General features: G+C 42.5%; 2 protein-coding genes across 6 annotated transcripts in view; one reads left to right on the top strand and one right to left on the bottom strand.

Annotated features, from left to right (window-relative positions):
* The window catches only part of LOC117428078 (radial spoke head 14 homolog), a 54,891-nt gene continuing 43,443 nt past the window's right edge, over nucleotides 1-11,448 (top strand). The window contains exons 1-4 of one of the 3 annotated variants that reach the window (XM_058994280.1): nucleotides 1-135; nucleotides 341-541; nucleotides 1,964-2,066; nucleotides 2,389-2,507. In XM_058994280.1, the coding sequence (XP_058850263.1) occupies nucleotides 343-541; nucleotides 1,964-2,066; nucleotides 2,389-2,507 (421 nt within the window). In that variant the 5' untranslated portion in view covers nucleotides 1-135; nucleotides 341-342. Of the gene's footprint in view, nucleotides 542-1,963; nucleotides 2,067-2,388; nucleotides 2,508-11,448 lie in introns of all 3 variants that reach the window. The other 2 variants (XM_034901797.2, XM_034901798.2) reach the window with 2 other exon arrangements.
* LOC117962459 (guanine nucleotide-binding protein G(z) subunit alpha) overlaps nucleotides 5,599-11,448 on the bottom strand; it is a 36,908-nt gene continuing 31,058 nt past the window's right edge. For all 3 annotated transcript variants that reach the window (XM_058994279.1, XM_034901794.2, XM_034901795.2), the window contains exon 3: nucleotides 5,599-6,748. In XM_058994279.1, coding sequence (XP_058850262.1) covers nucleotides 6,404-6,748 — 345 coding nt within the window. In that variant the 3' untranslated portion in view covers nucleotides 5,599-6,403. The remainder of the gene's footprint in view (nucleotides 6,749-11,448) is intronic.

The raw sequence follows: 11,448 nt of genomic DNA, 5'->3' as shown, positions 1-11,448 counted from the left end.
GCGGTTTCTAAGCAACCGCAGCAAGCGGAAGACGCTGACTGTAAACTGAACAGAACGCTGAAGTAACTGCGGGAGTTTTCAAATAAACTTTCCAAGGTTTATAGAAAGCTGATTATTCGTCACATTTTGTTTAAGGTTCTACATATGTTTAACTTAAATTAACTTGAGATGTTTGTTTTTTTCTTAATATACGGTTAGGTATTTGTTTTGTGAAACTCGTAGTCGGCTCTTGCAATCTCCCCTTGTGCAATCGGGTCAACGTTATTGATTTGTGTTTCCGTTTATTTTTTCAGTTGCTGATATCTGATTTTGTATATACTGTATATTTGTTTCTTATCAGATATGACCACCATTCGTATCTCGGGTCATTTACCCCCAAATATCGATTGCACCAAAGCCCCCATTGCTTTCGGAAGACGGGCTGTGCCCAAACTCAACGAGGAACTGCAGAACCCGGAGCTGATTACCCGGCAAAGGGCGCTCATGTCCCTGTGCGATTTGGTGCACGACCCGGAGATCGCTTTGGAAGCCATGCGTCTAGGTAAGTTCCAATCAACAGGTTTCTTGCCGGCTATTTCACGACACCAAGCACAGCAAAGCGCACATGCAAGCGTGGTCCAACTCGTAAGTGTAGGTAGATTGAAGAATTGCAAATTATTATTATTATTATTATTATTATTATTATTATTATTATTATTATTATTATTATTATTATTATTATTATTATGTGTTTATTTAGCAGACGCCTTTATCCAAGGAGATTTACAGACACTAGGGTGTGTTAACTATGCATCAGCTGCAGAGTCACTTACAACTACGTCTCATCCGAAAGACGGAGCACAAGGAGGTTAAGTGACTTGCTCAGGGTCACACAATGAGTCAGTGGCTGAGGTGGGATTTGAACCGGGGACCTCCTGGTTACAAGCCCGTTTCTTTAACCACTGGACCACACAGCCAAATACATGCTCAGTTTAATTCAAGATCATCTCCATAAGATAAGAGACTAAAGTGGTATTTGATGGTCTTTTATAAACTTATGTATTAGTTTGGGAAATATAGTGCATTGTGGTCGATTACAAAGGGATTTTTTTCAATGATAAGGTGACACAGAGGGTAGTTTTGCATCAGCAGATGGCCCTTGATAGTTCTGATAAACACGAGGAAAAGCATCACAAACTGCACCACGGTGGGGGCTATAGTTTGATGTACGGTGGTAGTCTTGTTACACGCGGTACAACTCATTATAAGATGACTATAGTGTGGAAATGCAGATCAGCTGGTTGAATGACAGGGATATTCTATACAAAGGGACCTGGTTTTTCATCCGTTATGTCCAGTGAGTCCCAAGCGATTTTCTTCTGCTTCACAGTTTGTTGACAGTTTGCAGAGCACCTGCCCTGTTCATAAACCCACTATCCTGAAAAAAAACCTGGTCATGAAAGGAGTGAGATCAATCCCTCTGTATCAACCGGAAGCTGACCTCGTTGCACATACTCGTCTTCAAAGACAAAATAGAATGGCGACTTCATTAAACGTGCAAAATATCTATGAGCAACTGTAACAAATGACAGCTGTGTATCCTGAGTTATGATCACTCAGCAGATTATTAAATTCAGCGCTGTGCGGATCGTTAAGATGCCTGCAGTACAGTACCCCTCTGTGCTGTATGATGTCATGCTATCAACGACTGTTGGGAGCTCTAATGTGCAATATGTGCAGAGAAAAAGGCAAAGGTGGAACTAATCGCATTGCTAAGTGAATAATGTCAGCGATTGCCATGGCAACAGGACCCGGACTGAGTGCTTGTTTTTAAAAACCTTTTGCATGTCTTTGACGTGCACATTCCCAGTTTAAGGTCAACAGGATTTTACAGACATTGTGGGTCATTGGTTTTGTGTATTAAAGATGGAAATTTTCACTGCTGTGATTAAGAGTGTCAACTTTTAACCCACTGCAACTGTAGGGTGTCTGGAGAGCCTAAAACGTCTCCTTGGAGATGTGGACAGCACAGTGCGCATGAAAACCACAGAGATATTCTACCGCCTCACTACCCATAACGTAGGAAGGTGAGCTACCATCAATGGACACTGTGCAGCACATTTACTCTGTTGCTTTGCTGTGTTTGGGTGTGTTATTGTTCTATTCTGTATAAACGTTTCCTGCAGTAAAAGCAAAGTTTAATAAAGCCTATGCAATCATTGGAAAGCCCAGAGAGATAATAAAGCATATTAATGCATGAAATGGGTTTCAAAAACGCATGGCAAACCATTAACTATGGTAAATGCATGCAACAACTACAAGCTTGCTGTGCACAATGACAGTGTGCATAGCTACTGGTTAAAATGAAATGGAGCTAATTCACAGGGCTGTTGTGGTATTCTTTTAAAGGATTGCGTTTCTGAAGAGCGATGTTATCCTTCCTCTGTCCCAGCTGTTTGATGAGCCGGTGGACGTCTGTCGCAAGAACATGCACATGGCCATTGAAATGATGTCAGAGTTTCCAGGCGGTAAGAGAAAGGGCTACAGGCTCTTGCACAAAACTTTATCATTTCTAAAAGCCTAAAATAAAATATCACTGTAAACAAACCCCAATTTGTAATCTGCAAACTGCATTCATTCCTGGTGTAGTGACACAGGCTTACACTAGATGGCACACAAGGATTTCCACAGCAGACCTGTTTTTTACAAGGCGATTAGCAAGGGGGTTACTGGATAACACATACTGAACTTGAATCATCCCCCCCCACCCTCCCTCCCCAAAGAGTTTTGCCCAGCGTTTTGCTTTTGAAAACAAATGAGAAAAAGCTGTATCATTTCGACATTTATTTCACATACTTACATCCACCCTCCAGGGATGTCAGCTTCAGCTGGTGTATGATTATGTGTCGCACCTTAGAGTTTTTCAAAATGCTTTTGAACACCACAGACCTGTACTGGTAGCATTAGCACAGTCCCAGCTGGCAGATGTGAGGTTATCTTGATCCCTGCTGCATCAATCAGGCTTTTGTGTGTGCGTGTTCCAAGCAGGGAAGAAACACAAAGGGGTTTGGTAGTCGTTCTGACAGGAGGCAGGATGACCTAGAAAATGGCATCGCGTCACATAAAAGAAAACTCTACAGAAATTGATCTACAGGCTTGTACACACAACAGAACGGAGATCAGCTCCTACGCAAGTGCAATTCAGCAGCACTGCCGAGCCGTGCACCTGCTCCCCTTGGCTTGAAGACTCTGCATCATCCGTTTGTCAAAATAGTCTTGCTGTCATTTCTCAGTGCTGTGCTTTTAGACCTTCCGATTTGAATTGCTTTGTTTTTCCTGCGTGCTACACTTTTAGTTTGTTCTGCGCTGTGAGGCGGGTTTGCAAAGCTTTTTGAACCCTCTGTGTGTTTCTGTTTTTTTTAATTCATTTCCATCCCTGTTAGAGACCCTGCTAACGCAGGTGGGGAAGCATCGCTGGTACAGCAGGTGTCATGTTTGCCACGTGGTTTTTATTCCGGTTTCTTAATTTTTCATTGTTGTATTGTGTATCGTTTATAAAGGGCTGTTGTTTATTCCTCTGTAGCCTCCCTCAGCCGTGTCTATTGACAGCATTGACTGACACAGCATCTTAATTAATTAACAGTGCTGCAAGCAGGTAACCAGCCAACAAGCACAATGTCACAGTACGGTGTCAATATCAAAAGGGTCATTTCCATCTAAAAGGTGAACTGTGGGACCCGGCCACTTGGCTTGATTATGACCATTGCACAGAAGGCGTTTCTGCCAGGTTCGGATTTGATATCATCCTGTGTGCTGCAAAACGTAACAACCTGATTAAGCATGTTTAAAAAGACATTGTGGGACGCTCAGACAAAGCCTGGTGGCAGAAGCAGAGTACTGCGTTCCTGCATGGAGGGGAAATGGCTGAGGCAGGAGGGATGAAGACAGAAGGATCAGCCGGCTCCTTTGACACGTGGCTGGCTGCTGCTGTGCTTGGGAAATCATCAGCTGATCAACTCACAAAGCAGCAAGAGCATCAGCTGCTGAAGACGAGCACTGGCGTTCACTCCTCCGCATTGCCACGTCTCTTTAGCGTACCTGTTTAATTATCACCTTTGAGGAAGGCGACAGATCGCTAACAGGGATGCTGAATTGCCTGTAGCAGCATGTCAGATTGTTTTTAATAAGTCAGCTCTGAAGCGTTTCTGTGTAATGGTTTGGGATTGCATTACTGTAGATGCCCTATCTTGGGGGTTATTTCAAGGTTATATAACACACAGGTGGGAAGCCTCTCTGCTTTAGTGTACCTGTTGAAAAAGAACACACACTAAACAAGAATACATGATGACATGACAATCAGGTCTGCACTGCAGCGTTTCCTAACAGCCAGCCGGGACTTATCGGGCTCTATGTGACAAAGGGTATAATGGATTGCATAAGAAAACATGGTTATTATTTTTGCTGTATAACATTTGAAAAGCATTGCATACTGCGGTTTTACATAAACTTTTTTTTTAGCATCACAGATTAGCACATGACTAATCCTTCAGCAAGGGTGTTTGCTGAATTTCGTGTTGGTTAGGAACCTCAATTAGAAACGTTAATTAAAATGTCACCCTATTCCGAGCTGTGGGATGTTATAATTGTAACACCCCCTCCCTCCCCTTACAGCACCTTACTCTATTTAAAATAATTCTTTTTAAAATTGAAATTCAACTATCCAAAATACTAGCTTGCAAGTTCCGATCCGAAGGGTGTGTAGACAAGGCCACTGTGTGGCTTGGAGCTTGGTTTCAGGAGTTTAGGAATGGCACACCAGGGGAGACTTGGGGTTTGATGCAGCAAAGTCGTCTCAAACCAGGTCTCCCGGGCTCCTGGAACCAGGTTTCAAGCCACTGTTCCTGAAAACCCCAAGTCTCCCCTGGTGTGCCGTGCAGTCTCCTGAAACCTAGTCTCCAGAAACCAAGTTCCAAGCCACACAGCGACTTCATGTACCCTCAGCTTTAGCGCACCTTCTCAGTCAACCAGTCTTAAAACAATCCAAGCTCATAAAGGTGGCTACGGATTGTTGGGACTGTGTTTTAAAAGCAAAATAATCATGGAATCAGAAAGCTGTACTTGTGTTTGCTTGTCCTCTTGAGAAGAATGATTAGAATGATCATAATAATCACATCTACACAAAAAAGATACAGTTTGCATCATTTGCTTTATTTTCATTTCTGGACACCTTTAAATCAGTCTGAAAGCCCTTAGCTGAGTATTTCACAAACGTATCTTTGTAGAAGTGAGACGAGCTGTCCAGCCTAAAGAAAGTGTGCTTTATATTTTCTAATGTATTTTATTTACATATTATAAGCCATTACAATGTCCACTCAAATAACATTTATGGTAAATAGATTTCTGCCTTTTATTGTGGTTTAAGGTCTCATTCCTTCGGGAGCGATGCTGCTGCGGTCCATCAGACCTCTCCTTCTTCCCAGCTTCCCCGACAGATTTAAGACATAAAATACAGTAATAATTGTTTGTTTTTTCCCCAACCTTTTCCGTGATATTAAGTAAACCATAAAACTTTCTTCTTTCTTTCAAAAACGATTTTTGAAAAACAATATATTATTGTTCAACTTGCTCTCCATACAGCTCTATTAATATATATATATTTTTTTTCTTAAATAAATAACTTTCAAAAGACAACTGTAGAATTTTGCACGCAGCACTTGTTAGAAGTTGGTGTGGGGGGATTAAAAAGAAAAATAAATGAAGTTCCTGCCTATTCTTAACAGAATAAGTGTAAAAACACGGGTTTATTGTAGAGATCTGGCATGATCCCTCTTCTGACTGGGGTATGTCATATATCACGCAGTGTAAAATCATAGTAAAAGCTTCTGACTTTGTGCATCTGATGCACGCCCAGGTTTAGTAAATAAAGAAAAAAGGGACTGATCTGAAAATCCTTTTTTTTTTTTTTTTTCTTTTTTTTTTAAACAAATTGGATTGTGATCCACATCAAAATTGAGTTTGCAAAAATCCTGGTACCGTTCTGAGCTCCTGTCTTCAGATCCGAAAGTTTAAACCACAGCTGCCCTCGTTTGGTGGTTTTCAGACTTCAAAAGAAGATAGGAGACTCCCAAATGTAATAATAAAAAAAAACAAAAAACGAAAACAACAAACCAACGTTCAATAAAAACAAGTACAGGAAAGCAGCATCGAACCAGGCAAATCAAGGGGCCGTGTTCCTTTATAGACCGCCAGTTACATCTCGCTGGGTCAGTATGCATCCGAACCGGCTGCTAGTGTCCAGCGCTGCCATCTTCATTCAATCCCCTGCCTCTCCCTCTCTCCCTCCCTCTCTCTCTCCCTCTCTCCACTTGCTCTCACGAGCTCATGTTTTAAAGGTCCCCATTCCTTCAGAAGTTAAACGGGCGCCCTAGCACAGCCCAATGTATTTGAGATTGTTTTGGATGATCACGTCTGTGACCGCGTCAAACACAAACTGGATGTTGCTGGTGTCCGTGGCGCAGGTGAAGTGGGAGTAGATCTCCTTGGTCTCCTTGTTGCGGTTCAGGTCCTCGAATTGCCTCTGTATGTAGACGGCCGCCTCCTCGTATGTGTTCTGGCCCTTGTATTCGGGGAAGCAGACGGTCAGCGGGATGCGCTTGATCTTTTCTGCCAGCAGGTCCTTCTTGTTCAGGAAGAGGATGAGGGAGGTGCTGATGAACCAGTTGTTATTACAGATGGAGTCAAACAGACGCAAACTCTCAGCCATTCGACTCTGAGGACACAAACAGAAGAGTGTTTATGCAACACGATACATTATGTATTTTATTGGATTTTTTCACGGCACACCATGGGCACTATTAAATATTATATTTATTAAAGCAGAAAAGAAATCACTTTGTCACATTCAAAACTGATCATTTTTAATCACAGAAATCATGAAATCTAATAACCGTGAAAAAAAACCCAGCCGTAATTATGATCATATTATCCAATTTGTATCCTACTGTACAAATAAATATGAAACTGCCTTGTAACCCTTTACTGCCCTGTAACTTCTGTAAGTCGCCAAAGCCGTCTGCCAAATAAATCAATAATAATAATATATTGATAAAGACCACCTATTCAAGTTTGTGATTATAGATTAGAAGATTTGATCCTTTTTTTATTAGATTAAGTAACATATAAAATCACTAGCTTTCAGAACCTCCAGTCTCTTCCTCAGGTGTGAGCGGAAATGGAAAGAAACAGGCGATGTTATTCACATCTGCATATCCAAACAACGACACCGTTTCCTCTTACACCTGTAGAAGAGGCTTTCGAGGTCTCGTATGCATTCAGATGCATCTGTATCTAAAGACTGTCTCTTTGAGTGTTCACTGTAAACAGGTTTGTTTCATGCAGCAGCTGAAACTATGAAACATTCAGCAAAATCCAGGGAACGCAAGTCCATCTGTAGCCTCGCCTTAAAAGCAGCTGGGGTCAGGGGCTCACGAATGGCACAGGGGTGCATGATTGAGGTGCAAAGCAAGGAAAACAGCCGACCGCCTCCTGGTGAGGAATGGAGTAGGAGTTATTGAAACATTTCTTAAACGGTACCCATCAATCACATTCTCCAGTAATGAAACGCACGGGTGGGTGTGATGGAGGAGGTGAAATGGAAAGGGCTTTAAATATCTCCAGCTTAGTTGAAACCAGAGTCAGTAAACCCATCCCACTTGCTGTGCAAAAGCAGGAGCTGTCCATTGCAGGCCTTGCTGCATCTAGATCCTTGTTGGCAGAGCAAACTGACAGAATGCATTGGGAGGAAGAAGCCATCAGGGACCAGCATTGTGTTTCATGGATCATACTGTAGGGAAAAGCTGTCCTACTTTCAGGACGATCATGATAGTTAATGTACCGTTGCTACTGCCTGACCTGTAGGACTGTGAGCTTTAAGTTAGTTTCACAGTTCAATGCAGAAGAACTAGAACCCTGAGAAGAAGCTGTCAGATCATATAGATATCCGTTTATAATCTGAGAAGCGTCTCCTAATTCAGTTTAAGTGGGACCTCCGTGTTGTGTTGTGTACCAGTGCCACACAAACTCTCGTTACCGGGACAGGATGACCTTTCAGCTTGCAATTGTCCTCGGCAGCACCAGCTTCACTTTTTATTTAATGATCTAATGGCTTAAATAATTGAAAGGCCGTCATGAATGATTTATTATCGAGTAAGTGTTGAAGGAGAGGGAAGTCATAAACCCCAGAGGGAAGCTGCTTGCCATGATTTTAATTTCAGAGCCTGTAGACCGCAGCCCTTGCAGGATCTACATCTGTGTCTGTGTGTGTGTGTGTGTGCGTACGTGTGCGTGCGTGCGTATGTGAGTGCGTGAGTCTGTGTGTGTGTGCGTGCGTGTGTGTGCGTGCATGCGTGTGTGCGTGTTTGTGCGTGCGTGTGCGTTGGTAGCTGAACCCCTCGCAATGTGAAAATGAGTTGCCGTATCAGGTCAATGTATGTCTGTGAAATAGCAACAGTGCTTACTGTATTTGCATGATTAGGCCTATACAGTAATTCTGGGGGGGTAAATACAGTAAATACAATAAATGCATTACAAAATAATTAACCTGCAAACTAAATGGAAAGCAACTTACGACAGCCCGGGTATATTATATTATATTAATATTATCAGATTGATCGCTTTGCATAACAAATACGATTGGTACTAAATTCTTCTAACTTGCCAACAGTTCTAATTACGACAAGAGATTACAACAGAAGAGTACTCCAGTAAGGAGTGTCCTGATCAGTAAGTTCCCACAAGCTTGCCTTTACATTGAGCTTAAGCAAATATGCAGCCCAAGCACAGCAACCTATAACAATGAATTTGATGGTGCCACGAGAAGCACACATTCCTTGCCTGTGAATCTGTTGATAACGTTGTCTGAAAACTCCTCAAAAGCAAAACAGGAGCACATTGGAGGCATTTTTTTTTTTTTAAACAACGGAACTGCTTTTGTGTTTCAGATCTACCCTTCGAAATCATTTTTTGGTGCGGCACTTTTAAAGAACAGCTCTGAAATGTCGCACTGGATAGCAGACAGTTTCTATATTTTGCTCTAGCTGTCTGTTGCTCAGTAGTTGCGCTAAGCTCTTTAACTGCTAATATCTGTGCAAGTCTGCAGTGCCGTGCTAACAGCATCCCCTAGCTTTCGCAGAGTGGTTTGATTTAATCCCAGCTGACATTGCTTTACTCATGTTGAATAAATCCAGATTTAATTACATCTCGACCCAAAAATACAGCCTGGGCTCTGCTGAAAAAAACAACCAAAAACGAGCTTGAATCGCTGAGTAATGACTGTCTGAACAAGCAAGCAGCTTTCCAGCTCATGGCTGCACATCGGCTGGGGTTGTGTTCTTCACACCGGATTGAAATACTGAAACCGTTCTTCGCGTGCTGTAGAACCTTTGCCTTACTATTTGTAAGACTTGTGTCTGAACTGGGAGATAATCTCAGAACACAAATTGGCCGTCTTTACCAAACTGAGTTGTATAAGTGTGCCCAGAGAAGGAGATCTAGAGGGGGCTCAGTACTACTGGGACTCTTGAGAACGGCTCAGCCCGAGTTATTGCAGTAATGGATGGTGAATGCATCATGTTGCAAACCTCTCATTTATAAGGTGATGCAATCTGCACTGGGTTGCAGGCTGGTTTCCCTTCAGTGCCAATGCAGATTTCTCTCTTCCACCAGCCCTGTCACAATGCAGAGGGCAGAGTGAGACTGCAGCTCTGCTCAGAGGACATGTCTGCTTCTCACAGCGGTCAGTGCTGTAGATGTCTGCTGAACAACATGTCCTTTAACCCGGATGGGTTCTCTTGCTGCGCTAACGAGTGCGCTGCCTTGTGTAGGGTGTAACTGCAGACTCTCATTGAATAGCAGTCTGAGGCACTCCAGCCTTCAGTGTGAGCTCAGTTACACACAGCTAATCTTAATTAGGCACAGCACGCAGCTTTTGTATAGGTGAATTACAGTTAAAGGTTCACAGGAAAACCTGGAATGACTCAAACTGGGAGTCTTCAATCATCCCCTGTCTTATATAGGATTGTACAGGTTACTATTTATGAATAGAATAAATAATACAGCTAAAATAAAATGGATGTAATATTCAATGTAGTGTTACAATTCATGTCTTTAACTAAACACTTACAGTCTAGGAGACTTGAATCCGTTAGATGTAAAATATTGCACAGGATCGTTGGAAGCGATATATTGGGCAGCTTATTTATAACCAGTGTTGCCATTACACAGCTTATCTCATTGGAAAAGCAGGCATATACTTTCCCCCCCGATACAGAAAGCAAAAGGTTTTTGATATCCACTAAATTATCATTTTTTTAACTTGATAAGTAAAGAAAGTAGAACATAACAAGACCCATACATATCCTCTCTGTCACCCAGAGCGGCAGGCAGCTGAAACGAAACTGCTTGTCTCCAGGTCTGATTCACACATCAAAATGATGTAACAGCACTTCTAGTGATCCATGGGGTGTCTTTGGTAGAGCCAGCTGACTGTGGCAAAAAAAAGCACAGCACAGATGAATGTTTAACAGTTTATCTTGATTCCCCAGTTTACTCTGTCCACCCGGCTTCTCCGTTCAGCTGCAGAATATAGATTTTATTTAGGGAGGTGGCTGTTCATCGTGCCGTCTAGCGCAAGCTATTTGCCTCCAAAGTGACAGTGATACCATCTGCACAGCAAATGAAGCAGTCATGGAAAATGGGCCAAATTGCACAAAAGTGTGTGCTACATAGGTGTGGGTGTTTCTAATCCCTGTGCATTATCAAGCAGTACAGCATATAACTCCAGTGCTTTGGTCCTTACATCGGCTACCACATTGATTTTAAAGATGCCATAATATCTTATAGGGTCCTCCAAGGACTGCTAACTCTGGATATTCCTATTCGTTCTGTGAGATCAGAAGAAGCAGAATTCTTAGTTCTTCCAAATAATTCATCCTCAGTCAGCTGAGCCGGAGTTTTTTTGCTGCTGTGCTCCTCGCTCGTGGAACGCGATTCCGGTTGACATTGAAACACTGGATTCTTTTAAGTCTCAGTTGAAAACATACGTTTTCGAATGTGCTTTTCTATCACTGGTTGTAGCTGGAGGGTACTGGGGTACTGTAAACATGAGCGCTCCTGTTTCGTTTTTCATTTTGTACCACGCTCTGGGATGCCATGGTGTGAAGGGCGCTATAGAAAAATGGATTTGTAATGTATTGTACAGTACTGTAACCCTGTCAGAGTAGAGCTTCAAAGCAAGAGAGAAAATAATAACCCCAGCAACCTGTCAAAGCATGCAATTATCGCCTCTGCAGCACCTCGTGCAGAGAGAGGCTCAGGGAGAGAAGCACGTGGAAGTCAGCATGTTGCTCTGTACCAGTAGATGGACAGGTGCACTAATTAGGCACTGCACTGCCTGCTGCTCAGGAGATAGCC

Source organism: Acipenser ruthenus, chromosome 21, assembly GCF_902713425.1.
Source record: "Acipenser ruthenus chromosome 21, fAciRut3.2 maternal haplotype, whole genome shotgun sequence".
NCBI lineage: Eukaryota > Metazoa > Chordata > Actinopteri > Acipenseriformes > Acipenseridae > Acipenser > Acipenser ruthenus.
The sequence above is the reverse complement of the archived record's forward strand: the minus strand, read 5'-3'. Positions and strand labels throughout refer to the sequence as shown.